At 35.7% G+C, this 21,546-nt stretch overlaps 1 protein-coding gene across 7 annotated transcripts; it reads right to left on the bottom strand.

Moving 5' to 3' along the window:
* Positions 1 to 3,533: 3,533 nt before the first annotated feature.
* On the bottom strand, positions 3,534 to 20,627 carry LOC111491713 (helicase and polymerase-containing protein TEBICHI). 7 transcript variants are annotated; one of them, XR_002719743.1, is made up of 28 exons: positions 20,377 to 20,627; positions 19,410 to 19,846; positions 19,112 to 19,319; positions 18,116 to 19,003; positions 17,809 to 17,873; positions 16,360 to 16,465; positions 16,046 to 16,246; positions 15,548 to 15,748; positions 14,649 to 14,810; positions 14,330 to 14,569; positions 14,040 to 14,252; positions 13,509 to 13,859; positions 13,175 to 13,327; positions 11,350 to 11,568; positions 10,852 to 11,070; positions 10,660 to 10,777; positions 8,654 to 9,789; positions 8,301 to 8,498; positions 7,897 to 8,156; positions 7,269 to 7,458; positions 7,087 to 7,176; positions 5,996 to 6,348; positions 5,237 to 5,345; positions 5,009 to 5,143; positions 4,797 to 4,893; positions 4,568 to 4,702; positions 3,931 to 4,417; positions 3,534 to 3,850 (listed from the first exon to the last, which is right to left on the bottom strand). XR_002719743.1 is itself a non-coding variant. In XM_023140704.1 (27 exons), exons 1-26 carry the CDS (start codon positions 20,410 to 20,412, stop codon positions 4,602 to 4,604), a joined length of 6,486 nt encoding a protein of 2,161 aa, XP_022996472.1. In that variant the 5' UTR covers positions 20,413 to 20,627; the 3' UTR covers positions 3,534 to 4,417; positions 4,568 to 4,601. The 7 variants fall into 7 exon arrangements, 6 of the variants coding, with proteins under 6 accessions (XP_022996472.1, XP_022996475.1, XP_022996474.1 ...); XM_023140704.1 differs by having other exon boundaries at positions 3,534 to 4,417; XM_023140707.1 differs by having other exon boundaries at positions 3,534 to 4,400.
* Positions 20,628 to 21,546: the final 919 nt, after the last annotated feature.

Here is a 21,546-nt window from a genome sequence, read left to right as displayed (position 1 = left end):
AAAAAAAAAAAAAAAAAAAAAAAAACAATTGTCTCCCTCATTATATATCGTGTCGGCCCTTATCTATGATTTTTGTCCCTATCTTTAGGGTTTCGGGTTTTAGAATCCCTCTCTTCCGTGGTGGAGCTAGACATTTCTTAATATAATTTTAAAATAATTATATTTACTGTTTAAACATAATTCAGTAGAGGAAGGAAGCACGCGTATTAGTTTTGTTAATGTTGAAGTTTCGATCTTCCACCGTTACATATTCGTTGCACCAAAAAAAAGAGACAATCGTCCTCCTCCTTCCATATCGGATACGCCAAGAGTCGAGATTTAGAATTTAGAACCATGAGTTTTTCAAGTTGTTTCCACACTTTAATGATTGCAAAGTTGCCCTAAAATAAGTTCAAAAGATAGCTTTTTAATAGCCCTTTTGAGCATTACTTTATATTCCCATCAAATATTATTATCCCCACAAAATTCATAATTTATTTCTTTGAGAAAGACAAAAATAATTACAAATTTCTTCATTTTTTTTAAATAATGTTTATTTTGGATATTTGTCATATAAGTTGGATGATGAAAGTCCCACATCGGCTAATTTAGGAGTTGATCATGGGTTTATAAGTGAGGAATACTAACTCCATTGGAATGAGGCCTTTTGGGAAGCCCAAAGCAAAGCCATGAGAGCTTATGCTCAAAGTGGACAATATCATACCATTGTGGAGAGTCGTGTTCGTCTAACATGGTATCAGAGCCATGCCCTAAACTTATCATACCATTGTGGAGAGTCGTGTTCGTCTAACATGGTATCAGAGCCATGCCCTAAACTTAGCCGTGTCAATAGATTGACAATTGACAAATCCTTAAATGTCGAACAAAGGACTCCAAAAGGAGTCAAGCCTCCTCGAAGGTACAAAAATGACTAAGACTCCAAAGGAGTCGAGCCTCGATTAAGGGGAGGCGTGCTTTGTTCGAGGGGAAGTGTTGGATGATGAAAGTCCCACATCGGCTAATTTAGGAGTTGATCATGGGTTTATAAGTGAGGAATACTAACTCCACCATTGGAATGAGGCCTTTTGGGAAGCCCAAAGCAAAGCCATGAGAGCTTATGCTCAAAGTGTTGTGGAGAGTCGCTCAAAGTGGACAATATCATACCATTGTGGAGAGTCGTGTTCGTCTAACAATATATATATATATAGTTTCAAGTTTAAATTAAAATTACAATCTAAATACTTTATGCCACATATTAATTATTCTTTTATTATTATTATTTTGTATAGAATCACTTTTCTTCACTCTCACTAATATTAATATATTTGGCCTAAGAATAAAATATGTATTAAAATAAAATATAATTTTCCTCAGCCCCTTTAATTAATTTAAAATTTCAAAGGAGAGCTTCCAAGCATATGAATTTAAATTAGTGTATTATTCACTTACCATAAAGTTTGATTAGACATTCGTGCGTATATATAAATAATAATAATAATAATAAGAATAATAATTTCATGCCTTAAAAGTGCATTTTTACAAGCCCCTTTTGCCCGTTCTTTTGTATAATAATCAAACTTTATAATATACCATTATACAATAAAGTTTACACCATTAAATATATCATGAGAATCTTCCAAAAAACAAAAGATATATTAATATATATTTGATATATAATATAGTTTCAGCGATATGGTCGGATATTTTTATTCAAAAATGCTGCTCATAGATTTAAAGGTTAAATGTAGTATCACCTCAAATAATTTGTCATTTTTTTTATTCCATTTTTAATCATTTTAAAAAATATATATTATCCTTCTCTTTAAAGTCTTGTCCAATCATGTATTTACTGTTGCAAATGTTTTATTTAATAATTAAACACCAATTTTATTATATCATAAAAAATAATTAATTGGTTTAAAATTAGAAAAGACTTATTTTATTCATTTAAAAAAAATTATGAATTTTTATATTTATAATTTGATATCAAAATTTTATCAACATTTTCATCAATATTTTTATAAAATTTATATTGGAATTTGAGATTTCTATTGATATCCACTTCTAAAAAGTATATATTTTTAAATTACCTTCCGTTTAATAGAATGTTAAGAAACGATATATGAATTTAATATTGTCAATATAGAAAAATATTTTTGAAGTTATTAGCAGAAACCCTAAATCTCAAGAATTTCTAATGATCTCAGAAGCATGATCTTTTGAGATTCTCATAATCTTTTAAAATAGAGAAAATAACCATTGACTTTTGAAATAGTAATGGATGTATTTTTTATCGACCCACTAGAGAAAAGAAAGGGAAATAAGCAAAGGAATTCAACAACAGTGCAAGTGACGAAAATCTAGTCATTGATCTTCCAAATTATAATTGGTGTTTTTATTTTCTGAGTTAGGCTCGAATTTACATATTTCAAAGGATCATATTTTGTCTGTCTACTACTATTTTCATTGTATTTTTTACTCTATATTTTTATACAATCTAAATAACTTCGATCATTAACTGAATGTCGTGTTACATAGTTTGATAGAATAGTTTTCACAAATTTTATTGAATAATAGTGTATGAATGTTGAAATTATTCCTTTGTCTATGATTTTTTTTTTTAAATAGTTCCAAATGTTATCATTTATGAGAGCGAACATAAAAATATTAATAATGAACTTTTAAATGAATTGTAGTTAACCAAATATATATCTCAAAACTCTGTTCTATAATATAAAATAAAATAAAAAAATGAAAAAAAAAAGGACATTATTTCCATATTATAATTAAATATAAATTGCAAGTGGTTTTATTTCATATTATAATTGTAACTTAAATCCAGTTCGAGCAAAAGGCCCAGAAAAATGAAGGCCGAAGAAGGATGGTTATTGGGCCTTCTTTTGCTGTACGTATCAAATCTTTTAAATCTTGCCTATAAAGATGGTCACTCACTCACAAGAGGCATGTATTTCTTTCTTTTAGGTCTAAAGTTCAAATTTTTACCTGCCACATTTGTATTATTCTAAAAAAAAAATCAAACCCAAATCTTTTAGGTCTAGATTTTTGAATGTCTCTAGTGACTGCTTCCCAACCTTCCATCGAGTATCCAATTTAACTCTAGTTTTTTCTCTTTTCAGATGGTAAATATTTCTCAAAACATAGAAACTCTCATGTATAGTTTTTTTTTGGGAGGGGAGGGGGAATATTACTACCGAAATTGAATTGTACATCCTTCGAGCGAAACTCATTCACAGGGTGTGAGAGGCGACTGCAACTTCCGCATTGACAAGGTGATGCTCTCTGCAACTTCCGCATTGACAAGGCAATGCTCTGACCAATTAAAAAATCAAGAAAACAGATATTTCTATTATTAAGTTGATGGTTCGATCTATGTTCTAGCAATTGAGCTAAAAAAACCTCAAACAATGGAGTTACACCCGCGCCTTCCCCCTCCCACATGTAAAATAAACTTCTATATTATTATTTATAGTACATAATGATAACATTTTACTTGCAAAACAAAGCAATACAGTTGAAAATGAACAAAGGGAAGGTGCATTAATAGCTCAATGATTAACAAAAAGGCACATTACAAGAATGAGAAGTTATTAAATAATTGAAAAGGAACACTATGAATATGTACAATTTGAAACAAAAGAAAAAAGGGTGCCAAAAGGAAGAGAACTCAAAGGGGGCAGAGAGAGACAGGCATTGGAGTTCACTGAAAAAACTCATCTCCAAATGCAACAGCGAAACGTTTCCATTTTGAATTTATAAGTTTATGGAAATGGTGGGCAAACTGCATACCATGGCGAACAAGGATGCCAAAAATTTGGCAGCAACGACATGAGAATGACTGACTGAGCAGGTACTGGAAATGGTAAAAGTGAACCATTCAAATCAAATGAGGAACCAAATGCGGCTGTTTCTTCGAAAGATAGATATGTGTACCTTACAAAGTATGGTGCCCCCGGGTTCTTGCTGTCACTCTATAGCAGCTCCTCTTTGCGTATGTTGTTTGCATAATTCTTACCGCTGTGTGGAGAGGATATTACCAATACAGTCTCAAATGGGCAGGATATCATTAGAAGATGGTAGGAACAATGCTTCTTCCCTCGACCGACAAATCAACTCAAGTAACTCAGAAGCTGAAAGATGACTTCAAGGAAAGGCAACAGCGGCAGAAGAACGATGTGAGGTGTTAACTCGATCGTGTGTCGAAGGCAGACTATCCGTTTACTTTGCAACCATACAACAGATTTTTCAGTGAATTGATCGGTTGTTTTGGTGGCTGCTGACTAAAAGAAACTGTGGATTGAAGCATTGGATAAAAGGTCTCAGAATCATGGCAAGCACTTTTCCTTCTTGAGACCAGGTCTTCTATTGCTTCCACAAAGCATTCTGCTGGAGAATCTGAAACCCTTTAAGTTCAATCAGACTAAGAACATTTTCAGTCCAACAAGAAAAAAAGAATCATTAATTTGAACCAAGAAACCAAGAGAAAAGTTCTATCAGATGATCTAATTAATGTTCAATTCTGGTGAATTTGCTGGAATAGATGAATCTTATATGGTTATAACAAACAGACCTTGGTCCATTTATCTGGAAATTCCTTTGCGTGGTCAAGATCCAGTTACAAGGTCATCAATCTTGAAGTGATCAAGCAAGAATGGCTCCAAAGAACCCCATGTTCGTCCAACTTTCAGTTTGACTTGCAAAGGAACTGAAAAGAATCACATTTAAAGATCTTGTGATAAGATAAACATTTTGAATGCAGAAAAAGGAGAAATGCAAGGGCGGCTGCATATTTATTTTACCCAGAAGGGAGGCAGCATTTTCCATGCTCTTCTGTAACAAAGCTGCTGCCTCCTTAACGACGGAAGGGTCCACTTCCAGCACTAACTCATCATGCACCTGAGTAAAAATCTTCGCAATTACTGAAACTGATTCTACATTTAGTGGAATAGACAGTAACGAACATGGCAACTGAAAAGGTTAAGTAATTTGAAAATGGAAACTGCATATGAACCTGTAATACAATTCGACAATGACCCCTCAATATATTATTGTTAGCTGCAGGTGACTCTGTAAGATCTGGAGCATCGGATCTGATTACGGAGTAAAGGTTGATCATAGCCAATTTGATTATGTCAGCCGCTGAACCCTAGTGAAAGCAAAACCAGTAGCACATAATTACACAATCCTTTTTAAATCAGAAGAGAATAATAGTAATCACACGAAAGGAAGGTAGAAATACCTGGCAAATTGAATTCACAGCTTGTCTCTGTGCTTTTGATTTTTCTTTGCTATTGGTAGAGTTAATTTTTGACAAGAAGCGTCTTCTTCCTTTAAGAGTTTCAACATACCTGAACAAAAAAAGTAATATAAAATATGATGCAGAAAAGCGAAAAGAAATCCAGAGCAAGTGTACGTGCTTCAGTATACACTCTCACATACAAATTTACAAGTTATGTACGTGCTTCAGTATACACTCTCACATACAAATTTATTTACAAGTTAAGTTGAGGACCCATTTACAGGCAGTGTAACAGTCCAAGCCCACGCTAACACATTTGTCCTCTTTGGGGTTTCCCTTATGAACTTTCCCTCAAGTTTTTAAAATGCATCTACTAGAGAGAGGTTTCCATACCCTTATAAAGAGTGCTTTGTTTCCCTCTCCAAACGATGTGGGACCTCACAATCTACCCCCCTTCGGAGCCCAACATCCTCGCTGACACTCATTTCCCTCTCCAATCGATGTGGGACTCCCCAATTTTATAACAGCCCATACCCACCGCTAGCAAATATTGTCTTTATTGGGCTTTCCCTTCTGGGCTTCCCCTCAGGGTTTTAGAACACAGCTAAGGAGAGGTTTCTATACCTTATAAAAAGTGCTTTGTTCCCTCTCCTACTGATATGGGATCTGACAGGCAATCTCCTAGTATTTAGAATGAGCATTTATCTAAACAAATGAAAATAGAAAAACACCAAAGAGAACAATAAGATTTAGATTTACCCCTTCTGACGGCAAAATGCAACCGCCTCATGAAGCCAGGAAGCCACGCCAGGGAAAGAACTTTTAAAACTTTGAATTTTCTCCACAGCCTCATCTCTACTACATTCCAGTTGTAATGCAAGTGATTTGGCGCCCATTCCATAAAGGATTCCATATACCAACCTTTTGGTCTGATCTCGCTCATGAGATCCAATGGAGTCTTCTGTCTTCCCTGTCCATCTAGCAGCAATCATGGTAAACACATCTCCATGAGGCTTGCTGAGAAGTTCAATCAGTGAGGGGTCTTTTGAAAAATGTGCCATCAGCCGCAACTCTATCTGAGAATAATCTGCCGATAAGAGCAGCCAATTTTCCTACAACGTATATTAAAATTCTTACTCAACCAAGGTTGCACAGAGAATAGAGGACCTTTAGTTCACAATCATCACCATTTCATGCACAAACATTAAGTAAATTGTATTTTGTACATTATTCATAATTTAACCAGGTGGGCTAGTAGCTAATAGGCAAAATGGTATGCAAAATATCATGGACCACGAAGACCATTTTATATCATTATTACAAGATTAAAACCAAGTAAGGTTTTTAAGGAGTAAATTATGATAAATACATTTTGCTCATAGAAAGACCGATGGGACACTTTCATACAAAATTGCCAGACCCCAAATTGCAATCGTAAAGTAAACATTGAAGCAATTTTATCCTCAATGTCATATTTCTATAAAATACTTTTCCATCTTCTTTTGGATCATAGATCTATTCAGAAAGATACAAAACTAAAAAGGACTAAGCGAAAAACTCAAAAGACACCCACTTAGAAGGAAACTGGGTCGTGTATCTATCCACACTCAGGATTATCACAAGTGTAGGACAGAAAAAAGTGAACAAGGATTCTTGGTATTAGTTTCTTGTTACAGAATGCTATATATAATGTATGTGAAGCATGGCCCCCCAAAAAGAACCATAATGCTCCAGAAGAGTTTTTTTTTAGAGAGAAACAACAAAATTCATTGATGAATAAAATAAAAAAGGAGACAAAACTCCCATCCACCGTAAATGCTTAAGAGGTTAGTAAACAGTAACGGAAATACCTGAGTAGAGATGAAAAAATCACGAGCATTTATTTTACAATGATCAACATCATCTTCATTCATTTTGAAATCTACCGCATGCTCAACACACTGCACTCCAAGAATTAATCCCAACTTTAGCATGTGGTTTCATTTTTAACTTCATCAACAATATATGGAAAGGAGGAATAAAGACCCCATACCTGAAGGTTAGGCTCCTCCATGGAAAGCCGACCAGTTGCTGTGGATGTTTGGAGCCAATGTCCATGTAGCGTGTATTTCTGTGTCCTTGCAGAGAGCTTGGCTAGTGAGCAAATGGATCCCAAAGTACAGTTAAAAAGCTTCGCCAATGTCCGGTGCTCTTTAATGACTGGAACAATAGGGTGTTCGTTCCTGAAATATAAGATCTGTATCAAATGCTTGGCAAACTAGACACAAGAGGATGGCAGCTAGCCTATAAAAGAGGATGGTCAACTTTGCGGGATATGGTAAAAAACTACTAATTGAAATATGAGGAAAGAAATCCGATGGAGCCCACAATTCAAGGACCTGGAATTCAGAATTCAAATGCTAAGCCTAGAGCCTCTTATGTTGTATTGTAAAGGGGAAATCATATTTGAAGGCACAACAATATTGGAGGTCTCTTCCTGTTAGCTTAGAGTTAGAAGGAAAAACGGAGAGGTTGAACAACATCAAAGTTTATTGTTCCATATCAGTAGATAATCAGAGCTTACTTCTGTGCAAAACAATGATAGCAACCATAACTTGCATCCTGGCATTTATTATCAATTTCACATGCAAGCATAAAAATTATAAGAATCAAGTTAGTACCTCAGCAAGTCCAAACATTGCTTGTCAGTACTTGGATGTTGTTTGCCTTTGTTGAACCTCTCTGGAATAGAGAGCTTCAAATGTCCATATAGAACATTAGCAATATCTGCTGCTGCGTACAGGGAGAAGGTCATGCCAGATAGCCTATAAGCTTCCTTCTCAAGGCACCTGAGTTTTTTCCCCAGTAAATTACGGGCCCGAATGCATCCCTCCATGTCAACACCTATACCCCAGGTTTCCATATCAGCAAGAATACTTACCTACAAAAATTTCAATGGTTAAACAAGTTCTGTCTAAACCCACTAACAGCTTCTGTCTCAAATTTTTATTGGCATTTGAAGAATCAACTCTTAATGTCATCTTCCCTTCAGGAAAATGCCCACAAAACAAAAAACAAGATTTACCAATGGAATCTCTATTTTGTTGAGAGCTTCCAAGAGCTCTTCAGAAATTATTAACTTCCAGAGAACGGAACATAGAGCTCGTGTCTGTGCAGCACGCCGACAGCAACCATTATGGGCTACTCTTCTCATCTGATTCTTCCATTGGCCACTTCGGTTAGCAGCAGCAGCAGCTTCACTAGATAATCTTTTCTTGACTTCCTATTTCGTCACCATTACAATTTCAATTGAAGATTAAAGATCATCAAATATTAGACAATTCATCATGTGTAATCTTGATTGAAAAATGATAGACACCAAAAGGAAAATTTTATTTTTAAGTTATGTTTTTGCTTTAGTTGATTTCATTGTCATACCTTCTCTAGGTTAGAGGTTGAATTTCTCTCGTCATCTGGCCAAAGAATCCAAGCTACAATGCACATATCAATTCCATTGCTGATGTGAACACTGGATAGCAGTAGGTATGAACCGTCTACAAGTTTATGATCCATATTACGTCGAGCAGAATTCAATAAACCCAATTTCTGGACAGAAACTCCTGGACATTTAAGTACCTGAATCTGAACTTTCAAATTCCACGCAAACTTTCTGACATTCTCTTTCACAAAAATTTCATTGATCTTTTTCCATCTCTTTTCTAATATCTCAAACCAATGTTCATATTGCGAAACATCTAACTGGTCACCAGGTGTGCTGTCATCCGGATAACAACCTTTTCCAGTCTTGGGCCACAACAAATCCTTTGGGAGGTTCAAATAATAGACCGGAGAATTTTCCCAACAGATAGCTATTCCATGTAATTCAAAGGGGACAACAGAGTTCACTTCAGATCGTTTGGTGTAATAAAGATCAAAATAAAATGCTTGGGTAGCACCCCACAAGTCCAAGAAAGATTCAAATCCGCCAGATGTACTAACTGCATGGATAGGACCTTTCATAGAAAGACCGTCTCTTTTGGGAGGATGCAAAACTTTAATACTACACTGTTCCCTCTGAGCATCTTTATCATTAATTTTTTCCACTTGATTAGCGATTACAACATCTACCTTTCTTGCACAGTCAACAACACTGTTTGCCTCCTGGATTGCTGACCCTTCAACCTTCACCATTGTATTTTCAACACCAAACGTGGGCCGTTTTGCTTCAACAGAAATTGCTCCTGTTTCACTCAGGTTCTTTCCACCTATTTTTTCAGAACTGGAAGTTCCTCCAACACAAGACTTAGTTGAAACATGCTCCATTTGTGTTGTGCTAACAACTCTGTTAAAAGTATCAATTTCAGAGGGAACAATTGCAGCCACTTGTGCTCTTATATTTCCAACTGCACTTGCTGACAAGGGACGAGAAATTTGTGGCACAATAAACCCCAATGATTTAAAAGCCGAGAATGCAGCAATCCTTGCCTCTTCAGCTTTGTCCAGGACAACTTTACGAGCACCAAGCTTAATCTTCCTTGCTATTCCAACATGCATCCGTTTTTGTGCTGTACTCTCTATACAGTCAACTTCAATATTAAAATTTTGGAGGTGGAGGAAGATAACAACGATTATAACAGTAACCAAAAATCATTTAATCTCCCAGAATAAAGTCATTTGAATCTGAAAATAAATGAAAAGTAAGAGAATATAAAAGGAATTCACACTACGCAATCCTAATGACTCAACAAATAATCACTACAACTAAGTGTAAAACCATTAGAGTATCAAGTGCGCATATTTAAGTACAATGCATGGAGCTAATTGTTACTTGATCGATTGCTGCTTAAACTGTTGTTTTGGATAAGGTGAACTTTTTTCACATTTGGTGGGTGAAGAATGTAAAATATCTAGCTTGTGAGCTTACCTTATGTATTACATGGAGTTCTCTCAGGTCATGTAACTCCCCATATCTTCATGTTTGCTATATAATATTTTTGTTCAGTATACTTCTGTGTTCTATCAGAAAAAAATAATGGTTGTTTTGCAGCATGTGTTGAAGACAGCATATTACCAAGATCATGTCATAACTAATTAGTAATGAGTTGAGAACAACTATGACTAAACCCAAGTTCATAGACAGGAAGGCTGGTGTACTGTAACTAGGAGTTAATTTATAATTTTGATTTGCGTTTGTTTTCATTGTTGATCTTGGTTTGTTGTTCCGTTAGTTTACTTAGTAGGTTAATATCTTCAATAAATAGAGGGTCAATCAGAATAATCTCCTTGATACTAGATTGCCTCATACAGTCATTATTCCCTCCCATTGAAATCAACAACAAAATTTGAACAAACTCCTTGGGTGAGAAAATTGCGTAATATCAAGAATAATTTTCCCTGCTAACCAGAATCAGCACAAACAAATAATAGTGTCTCGTTAAGCTCACCTTCTGCAGTCCATGATGCAGACTCAAAAAGAGCTTTAACTATTTCAGCATCAGAGGCTTCTGCAATTGCTAAAGGTGTCCGCAAACCAGCTTTGTAGAATGCTCTGGCACGAGAACCCTGGAAACAAAGTGCTTGAAGTAAATAACATTACACTGCTGCTGACAAGAAAATTCAAAGGAACAGAAAAATACCTTAACGAATGGAATACTAGTAAGTTCTACAATCTCTGCTCTAACTCCAAATGATACACGATTTTGGAACTTGGCTACCAAACCTTCCAGATCATGCCATCCAAGTCTCTCACAAAATACGGAGACCATAGATGCAAACCTTCCGGCACTCTCTTGTAATGCTTGAACCATCCCTCTGGCAACTTTAAAAGCTTCACAAACTTCAGGAATGGGAGTTTCCTTCAGAACCAGCAAGAATTAAATTAGGTGGAAATCTTTCAAAAACTGTTCAATTACTGGGCTAAATTGAAAGATGAATAACCAAAGCGAAGGAATGTAATTTATTGGCTCAGCTGTTGAGATGAAGAAAAAATAAAAGAATTTTATTGTTTCTGTATATATAGGTGATTTAGAAAAGAGGTATTCGTGTTTTTTATTTTTATAATGTAGGGAACAGCAAAGCATTAAAGTTACCAATCATGTAGACATAAATTCAAGATTAACTGCACATCCACACACCTGAACAAGTCTTGACAAGATGAGAGCCACATAAAACCGTTTACACACTCGAATAGTTTGCTCCTCTGAAGGTCTGTCACCATACATACACCCATGTTCATCACGCTTTGTATGTAAACCCTTGACACCATTTCGTGATAAGTTTGCACGTCGAACTGGTGCACCATGTGCCATATGCATCAAAAATGGTTCTGTAACTCCAACTCGATTCCCAACAGACTGCATTTACATTTCACATAATTATTAGAAGAGAAGTATAAAGTAAAATATGAGGAAGAGAGTTCAACAAACTTGCATGAGATTTTTTATTTCTTAGCTACTGATGGTTCTTGCAAAGCTTCTTTCAGTTGGTTAATAGTTCTTGCAAAGCTTCTTTCAATTGGTTGTTTTACAATGGATATTAAAAGGTTTTTGTTGGTTGGTGGTCCATTCTTGGTTTTCTTTGGAAGATTTGAAGATGCTATCGGCTCTCAGCATTTGGTGGATGCCTTATTTATAGTTTCATCATTCATTTGCAAGCTCTTTAAGTCTTTTAAACGAAGTTTCGGGAAATTTTTTTGTTCTTTAAGTGTTTATTTATGTTCATGGCTAATCTCTATTTGGTTGTATTTACTGTAAGTATTATTTATCTTTCACTCCCTTTGAGAGTTTGTATTCCTAGAACATTTATTCCTTTTCATTATATCAATAAGAAGTTGTTTCTAGTTTTAAAAAAATAGTACAGAAGAATTTTGAAATTTTTCAACACGCTAAGTTGGGCAACCAAAAAGTGAGGTCTCAAGAGGTCTGACAGACTACCGAGGTAAGTAGTACATGTAGTTTCATATATATTATCTGTTCTAAACAAGTAGACAGGAACCCAGCAAGTCCCTCCTTACAAATATTTAGAAATAAAGACCTTGTATAACGATAGACTCTCAATTCATTTTACGTATAGGAAACAGGGTAAAAAGGGGCTGCGACTGTGAGAACTCAGAAAGAACTTAGAAGTCCCTGTACCATTGTCAAAGTGAGAGGGTTAATAGACTATTAACTGGGGAGAGACAGGAATCTGCGGGCATGTAAATTAGCAAAACATAACAGAAAGAGAGAGCGAGAGCAGTATCCAAGTGGAATTTTGCAGCAGAATCCTCCTAAATTGAATTTTTTTTGGCTGTTGACCATTGAAATTTCGTAGCCAATGCTTACCAAAGGGAAGCAACACAGGTAGTATTAGAGCAGTTCCATCTACGAGGGAATAATTGCATTAAAAGAAAATGGATAACAGATTGGAAGCAATGGAAGAAAAGTTGACAGAGTTCACTGTTGACGAAAGAAATTTCACGTGTGAATAATCATCTATTCAATAGCGAAGCACTTGGCAACTCTACAGAAAAGAATGAAGGACGCATTATAAAGAAAGAATTTAAGAGAGATGGAAGTGGGGAAAGCGTTAATAGACTAAAATAGGCACCAGAAAGAGTACTTAAATTTGAATCTAATTTTTGTAGGACACTAAACGTCACTTGGTCTCAAATGAGATATTTAAGGAGAGAACAAATCTTCTCTCATTGCCAGGAAACAAATTCTAACAGCTCCAGTTGGCAAAGATAACAAAAGAAAAAAGAGATCTAAGTTTAGCACCAAACATCTAAATTTTCTGGTAGTGGTAATGTCACTGAAATGTGGCCTAAAATATTGATGTTACTTTGCATTTAATTAACTTATATCTTAGAACTTAATTGTAGAGAGGATTAAGAACCTAATCTGATCCAAAAACTAGACTCTAATTGTAAATTTCTGATGACTTGAGAGGGATCTAAACTAGCAAAGTAACCAACCTTACCTGGTCAAGAGAAGACAGGCCCATAAACCGTTCATAATATAACTCCCAATCTGGCTCAACATCAACATTGATCGGCGTGACTAGGTACACCAAATGCAGATCAGATGCAAGCACAAATCCTTCTCTGGCCCTTGAAAGATCATCCAACACAATCTAAGGAAAGATTCAAAATAAAATAATCAGTTAGAAAGCCTTCTAGTCCACTTAATTACTATTTGGGCTACATAGTAATTAACTGATAGAAACAAATGAAAACTTAACAGTAAATGGTAATTTTGTAACACGTGTATTCACGATAGGGACTGGTGGTGGAATTATAGGAGAGATTTATTACTAGTGATTCTTCTGGACTAAGAGAGCTTCCAAATGATGCACGTCCAAGAGGCGTGGTACTATACAACTTGGTATCTCCGTTCCATTCAAGAAATTTTCCATGGCATAACCACCGAAGAGATTCCTGTGCTGATTTAACCACGTCTTGAAATGGTTTTGTAGAATTCAGAAGAGTACATCTTACATATCGGTGAATATCAGTAGCAGTTTGAACAATCCCACCAGCCACAACTTCTAAAATTGCATGAGTCATTCCATTCTTATCTTCAGACAAACATGATTGCAGTGGTGGACAGCTCTCATTAAGAAGTTCATTAATTCTCTTAATCTCTTCTGGTCTGCAGATGAGTACCTGCTCAAATGGAATTGAAGAAAAATGTCAGGAAAAAAGAAGAATTTAACAGAAGGAAAATGTTTCAATACAACGAATAAAAAAAGAAGAGGTAGGGTAGAGTAGGTCAGTTGATACAATACGTTCATAAATCAGCATATTAATAAAAACTGGCGCTTCAGTTAAAGAATGAATACTTACACTTTCCCCCTTGGTATCAATACCAGTACGGCCAGCCCTACCAGCCATCTGCTTGTACCTTGTACCATCAATAAAGTCTCGTCCAATCCTGGGTTGTCGGAAAATGACCCTTCGAGCTGGCAGGTTAACTCCAGCAGCTAAGGTAGATGTAGCAGTTAAAACACGCAAAAGACCCTTTCGGTAGCATGTTTCAACAATCTCCCTTTCCTCTACCTATTGAGAAGTAATAAATAATTAAAGGATGATCAACAATACGATGTAATTGCAGGTATAAGAGATGATGAATATACAGTAAGGCCAGCATGGTGGTAGGCAACGCCAGATGGAAAGGTTTCCTCTAATATAGGATCCAGCCCAGCAGGACATCTTCGCAGCGCATCAATTGCCGAAGAAATGTCTGCAAACTCACTGTTCTCATTATGAAGTTTGACAGAAAACTTCTTGAGGAATTTTGACACGTGTTTTGCTGTTGATTCACATCCTTTCCGACTACAGCAAAAGATCAATACTGAGTGACCCTCGTCAACTACCTAAAATACAGTTTAAAAATTAATTATTGAATATAAATTTAGGAACAAGTACTACTGAACAAATCAAAAGAAACCATACCTCATTACATAATTCTACAATGTGATCTGGATCCTTACCGCCAAGATTAGCTGTTTTTGAGATTGTTCTAACAATGTCCAAACTTTTATTATAAATGGTATTCCCAACTTTAATGTACTCCTCTAGAGGAACAGGTCGAAAATCAGTATGGTACAAGGCTGCCTGCATGCAAATTTTCAAAGTAACAATGGAGTAGTCTGACATATAAGATGCAAGAGCCAAGCCTTTAGATTTTTCACAAGGTATAACTGTTGCAGTCAATCCCCAAACCACTTAAGAACTGAAATCTTGTATATAAATTGTAAAGAGTTTCTTGTAGTAAAATTTGAAAATATTTTATTGGGGAAAAAAAGAATTTGACAGACATACCTAAACTTTAGAGATTGTATCACTTCAAATCCCGTTAATAACTGAGTCAACTAAAACTCTAAATCAATTTAGACTCTCTATTAGGATTTTATTATAAAACTATTAATGCATAATTTTCACACATGTACAAGACTTCTTGAAATGCAAGGATTAATACGAGTGGGTTTTCACCTCTCTTCTTCCTTAAGGTTTCTCTACTTATTTAGGAAGAAATATGCGAATGTATCTTTCCCTTGCTAATCTCTCTATAGTCTACATCTTATATCATCTCCCACAGGGTTCTTTCTACATCCATACTTGTACTTATACCAAGCACTAAAATAAAATTTTCAGTTCTTGTAATAGAAGCACTTCTTAATCAAAAGCACTCCCATACACATGCAAAAAGTCACGTGATGTTTCTCATTTGAACAACCAGCATCTACACGAGTCTAAACAACAGCACAAACAATACTAGTGCATGTTTCCTCTACAACAATCATATTTCATATTAGCTTTTTTTTTAATAAAAGGGTTACTATTTCACTAACCTGAAGCCAATCTGCAACAGCTGCCACGTTTGGCATGGTTGCACTCATGCCAACTATTTGAATACCATGAGCAGGGTCTGACTTGCCACTGCTTGTCCCAGAACTCTCACCACTGCTAGAATCTGAATTACCTTCACCACCAGCATAACGAAGTTTTGTCAACAATAGTTCCAAAAGATAACCCCTCGTCTGATCCCCAACCTATCAACAAAACAAGAATCATCCAGGTGAATGCCCTGAGTGGAAAGGTATAGCTTAACTACAAATTGGTCTCTTAAAGAAAGTTGGAAATTCATGTACTCATGAAATATTGAGCTAGCAGGCTAGCATATCGATAATCACTTACTTACAGGCCAGATAGTAAGGAGAAAAATATTAAAAGAATCCACCAAAGGAATTGCCATAGGCTATACACAAGAACAGTCTTCCTCTATTTCCGTTCCACATACCAAATTTTTCATCGAGAATTTGTAATTTCATATTGATTTTCTTAGTTACCATGTGCAATTCATCTATCACAATAATTCCAATTTCTGACAAACGACCCTCTTCCAACAATCTGTTTATCAAAGAGTTTGCCTTCTCAATTGTGCAAACAGCCACAGAAGTATCCTTGGGAAGCGTTCCACCACCTTGATTTCCATAATAACTACGCACATGCTTATCCAGAGGTTCAAGAAGAACATCAAGATGCGCGGCCTAGAACAATTAGAAATTGCAAATAAAACATTTAGTTATCAAATTTAAGGATAAAAATATTGACAGAATTATTTTATCTGCATAGTTTATTGAATTTGAATGTCATAGATCACCTTTTCTACACAAATTGATACATATGGAAGTACAAGAAGTGCCATCTTTCCAGTTGAAATTACCCGCCTTAACATTAAAATCTCAGCAACAAAACTTTTTCCAGCACTGCAGAAGATACAGACAAATTAAGAAACACATAGGGTAAGATCAGAAGTATTGTTGTTAGCATTTGTTATTATAAGTATTTTAATTATAATTACCTTATCATAAAAATGTGTGCATTATGATCTTCTTGATGAGAAACTGAACTTTCATTAGGAAAAGTGAAAGAACAACAAAGTAAACTAGATAAAAAGAAAGGTTTAACAATAGGTAGGCAGCCGAAAAGGCATTAGAGTGGGCTGAGGTTTACACGTACTCCCAAGATGATGCATCTCACTGCCTAGTTCTTTAAAACTACTTATGATAAAGTAACCAAAAATAATTTCAAACAAACAGAGTGAACTCATATCTCCACAACAGAGAATCCAACTCCTCTGCCACGCACTTACAAAGAAAATACCACTAACTACTCGTGTAAGGGAAACTTGTTTACAAATAACTTTATGCTTTTATTCTAAAACTTTTTAAAAATGAAATTGAATGGCTTGTAAGTGTTGAGATTATAAGCACTTGAACTTACCATATACAAGCCAATAGTTTACAAATGAAAACTACTTGAATTGTTTCTAAAAACAAAAGGTTCGCATACACAAATTAAATAAAACAAGAGAATAAAGAACATTTACATGATTTAATAAAAATTTAAAGATTAATTTTATGATTAATTCAATTTTTAAAACAATCAACAACCGAATTTTGTGGAGGAGAATGGAAGTGACATACATCGTTAACGATTCAAATGAAGGATACACCTACAAGATTTTCTATTCTTTGAAACTCAAAAGAAGATATCGAAATGAGTAGTGCTCCAAACCCTTAACACCCTAAAGGACCATCTTATTCCTCCGAACCCAAAAATTCAAAGAAGCTAGCTTGCTACGAAAGCATCCCTTTCTACACAAGGGGAGACGTGGAAGAGCCTCCCTCCATCATTGGTTTGCAATCCCTACTAAGTATAAATCATCCCAAAAGAGCACCCAAAAAAAAAAAAAAACTAAACTAAATGAGTTATGCTTATGCAAAATATTTTCACTGAATATTTGTTTTAAAAATTTTAATATATATATTTCAAAATAACTGCCAAAAAGAAAACCATTTCTATGCAAAATGTAAGCTTCCTTTGTCTATTAGTAAGGTATATAGGTTGGGAAAAACTCCAAAGCTAAGGTTTCAAAAGGCTTACCTTAGAAATTATGTCGGTTATGAAAATGACACCCCTACAAGATCCTTAAAACTACAAGCTAGTCTGCAACAGCTATTCTGCCATTGTTGGATACTATAAATTTTTTAATCAAAATAATAACACACTCTAGAAAAAAGAAAAAGTCAACGCTAAATTACAATACCTGGTCGATGCGCAATAAACAAGATTTCTTCTCTGCAAGACACCATCTACATTAAGACATTCAACCTGTAAAAGTGAAGCAGAATTAAAAGAAGTAATTCTACCAATATACAGACATACAGCAAAAAGTACCATCTATAACAATGTACTATTTTCATAGAGTCAACTAAAAACAAACAAAAGTTTGGGGTATAAAATGATAAATTTTATGGAGTCCAAAACAAGAACTTAAGGGATTCCACGTACTCCAAACATCTTTATACACTTGCGAAGGAAGCACTATAAATTTTTTTAATACTTTACACTACCTGCCAAGGATGCAGTTTTGTGATTCCTTTCTCTTTATAAATGCTGCAAATTTCACGAGGCAGCCAGTAACTTAGATCCAGCCAATCTTTATGTCTTATTGAACTTGAAGGTGTCATTCCCTCTTTAAAATCCTGAACAGTAGAAGCCCTAAGTTCATGAACCACTGTGTCTGATGTGATACTATCAGAGGGACTAAATATATTTAATTTTGCTTCAGTCCCTATTGGAACAGACGAAGTTACTTTCGTTTCATGTATCTTCTCTTTTGTAAGAGAATCTCTGTCACAGATCTTTTCATTATGCTTTGGTGGACTGTCATGAGTTGTATAACGACAATCAGACTGCTCATTAAGTTCATATGCATGAACTTTAGATTCATTTGAAGCACAAGAAGGTGATGTACTTTCAACCAAGTTTTTATCATCAGCCGAGAAGTCAAAATGCTTAACAGGAAGTGAAGACACTTCTCTATTTAACTCTTTCAAATCACTCCTCAGCGAAACTATGGAAGCACCAGGTTCCCCAAGCCGGACTCCACCACTACCTCCACCAATCTGCCCTTTTAACCTTTTCTGAGTGGGTTCCCCTGGTAATAGGAGTTTCTTCGTATTACTCTGGCCCTCTACAGGATTAGATCCTTCAGCATCGTAACTGGTAAGGTCAATGCTAGGAGCACATAAACCATCTGCAAACACAATTGCTTCTTTCCAAAAAGCTTCTCCAGGAGAAAATGACGAGCTTCCAGACTTGGGCGTCTCACGAAAACATGCATTGGCAGTCGACAAGCCTGGTGTTCTGCATTCAGTCAAACAATAAGGTGATATAGGTGCTTTATTGCATTTCTGCAGGCATGCCTTAAGCGCAACAGGATGGTGATTGTCAGTATCCTGCCATAATAGACATACAGAGAAAGGATATCATATTTTTCAAATAAATATATAAGTCCATAAAAGAAGGCTGAATCACAACTTTGCAGAAGAAGCCAAAAAATATACCCCAGTTTCTACCAAAAAATTGGACTGCTTGTTTCCATCACTCAATGCACTTGAGGAATTGGTTTCACCTTTGGCATTTGATGGACCCGCCATCAAATGCAACTTCTTCGGTAATTTAGCCTCCCCCTCTAGTAGAGATGGACTGGAATGCCTCTTAAAAGTTACCTTTTGCTCTACTGGCGAACTAACAGTCGTCTGTAGTTCACTGCTACAAATAGGGCCATAACATTATACTATTAGTTGAACATTAAAAACGAAAACGACTTTGTTATTTTAACGAACTAGAGTTTACATATACCTGCAGTACAGAGACAAGAAATCAGCTGCAAACTGTTTAAGCTCTGGTTTCTCCATGCACGGTGTGACACCCCAATCACTTGCCATAGATTTGACTGCTGAACTTCTGTTCTCGTATGAGTCTTCCAGAGTTCTTTTCTTGATTCCTTCAGTTGCTTCAGAAGTGTGTCCTCTCGACAAAGTGGGTTCCTCATGTTCATTTCTAGAGGAGTTATTAATTTTCAACAATAGGTTTCGCTTTACTGGGTCTTGCCCAGACAAGTTTTCCCGAACTGAATGTGATGGGTTATCGTTGCCAAGGTCCTGTGAGGTCACCAGGTAATTGTCCAACGTACCTTTGGTACCAGGCGACCCTTCAAGTGACCTTTTTCCATCCTTGTCGTAACTCCCAGACTTCAGACTGGGAGTAAGAGGTTTCCTTTTCTTTGAAGCATAAAACTGTACGTAGTAGAGGAACCCCACACGCATAAGAATCACTTAGATGTCACCCATCAATTAAAATTGGAATAAAATGATAGGTCCAAATGATCAAATCATTATGTTCAGAAACACAGATAGTATCACATCCCATCAATAATCGACAACAAGTTTGCAATCGACCTCTAATTAATCTAAATTGAAAACAAAAATTCGTAAATAGAACTGTCTTGGTCCTCTTATTAATTTTCTCAGAAGCCAAGTAGATATTTCCCCTATTCATAGATCCAAAGCACAAACATAGCGCAGTATAATCCTCCCCATGCCTTTTCCCCAGTAGAAAACCAGAAAACAACGAATACAGGAAGGAGGAAAGGAATGACCAAAAAGATTCCCTCGGAATCAGCGAGAAGAACATGCACATCCATTTTTTGCCACAAAGATTGAACATGCTTTGAGGGAAACATTACGAAATAGTCAAATGAAATTCGTGTTCGTGAGTACTTCTAGCCTCTAGGGTATTTTCTATACAGATTGAAGTGGAAGAATACCTGGTCGATGCGCGAAGGAGGAGAGCCGGACGCCATTCATGAGCAATCGAGAAAACCTTGGCGAAACTCCAGCTATGATCTAGTCAGCGTCTCCGCGCCAAAAAAAAGACGGAATTCGAATGAAGTTTTAAAATTCTCAGGCGTGCCGCCAAAGCCGATGTGCGAAATGTTACTTAACGCACAGTGCAGCAATGGTAAAACTTTAGCCGGAATGGAGGTTGCTGCAGTTAATTAACTATGTACTCCAAATTACCCATCCAAGAAAAGTTGTAGTGATGTGTACAAAATTTTACCATCCAAACCCGAACAATAAACCCTATTTGGAGCGTTTGAAGCACTCAGTAAAAAGAATTGAGTAACGGTCAATACTTTTTTATTTACGTCTCCAAAATGGTTTCGCTCCTAAGCCATTTGAGGTAATTTTACTAAGCCATTTGAGGTAATTTTACCAAGAGGTACTATTTGCGGCATGTTTTGTTTTTCAAATTAGTGTTGTTGTCATATTTAGAAAAAAAAATATTACAATAAAACTCGTAACTATGTGTACAAGACCTTTGTTAAACTGAAAAAAAAATAGTAACAAAAGGTGGAAATTTCCAACCTAAGAAAGTAGAAAGTGATCATGAAGCTCGAAATTTTGATTTCACCCGACATAGTTAAGTTATTTTTTTTTATATACAAATTATAAACATGATAAACTTCTCAATAACCCTTTAGTTTTTAGATTTTGATGGTTAAAAATTAATATTTTAAACATTTATAAAAATTTGTGGGTAAACAATTTTTTTTTTAAATTGACCAACTCGGCACTTGTGAACTTTTTTATGGATCACGTACTGGATTTTTCCTCGCACTTTGATATATATAAACAATGTGTGAAAATGCAAAATTGTATGGCTTAACATTTGATTTTATTAATCTATGTCTTATGAAATACCTAGTGCCTTAGTTTTGACTTTATTTCATTAACAAGTAGTTTATGCAGTCAATGAGAAAAGTAATTTCTTGACGAAACTAGACTTATCTTGCAAGAGATCTTTTCTTAAGATAAGTGTTGGAGAACAAATAAATGGTTGGAGTTGACTTTTTTATCAAGCCAAGCCGCTTGCCCGACCTATCGGAAATCGAGTTAAGGACTTGCTCTTTCGTTCATATGCAGAAAGGGAGCGG

The sequence above is a fragment of the Cucurbita maxima genome, unplaced genomic scaffold, assembly GCF_002738345.1.
Source record: "Cucurbita maxima cultivar Rimu unplaced genomic scaffold, Cmax_1.0 Cma_Scf00017, whole genome shotgun sequence".
NCBI lineage: Eukaryota > Viridiplantae > Streptophyta > Magnoliopsida > Cucurbitales > Cucurbitaceae > Cucurbita > Cucurbita maxima.
The sequence above is the reverse complement of the archived record's forward strand: the minus strand, read 5'-3'. Positions and strand labels throughout refer to the sequence as shown.

What these genes read in the sequence shown, in the direction of transcription:
- LOC111491713 (XM_023140704.1), bottom strand. Translation starts at nt 20,412, where the DNA reads ATGGCGTCCGGCTCTCCTCCTTCGCGCATCGACCAG. An exon ending in CTGTTGCAGATTGGCTTCAG is followed by an intron (nt 14,811 to 15,547) that starts GTTAGTGAAATA and finishes ATTTGCATGCAG; the next exon opens with GCAGCCTTGTACCATACTGA. An exon ending in TCTTGTCAAGACTTGTTCAG is followed by an intron (nt 11,071 to 11,349) that starts GTGTGTGGATGT and finishes CTGGTTCTGAAG; the next exon opens with GAAACTCCCATTCCTGAAGT.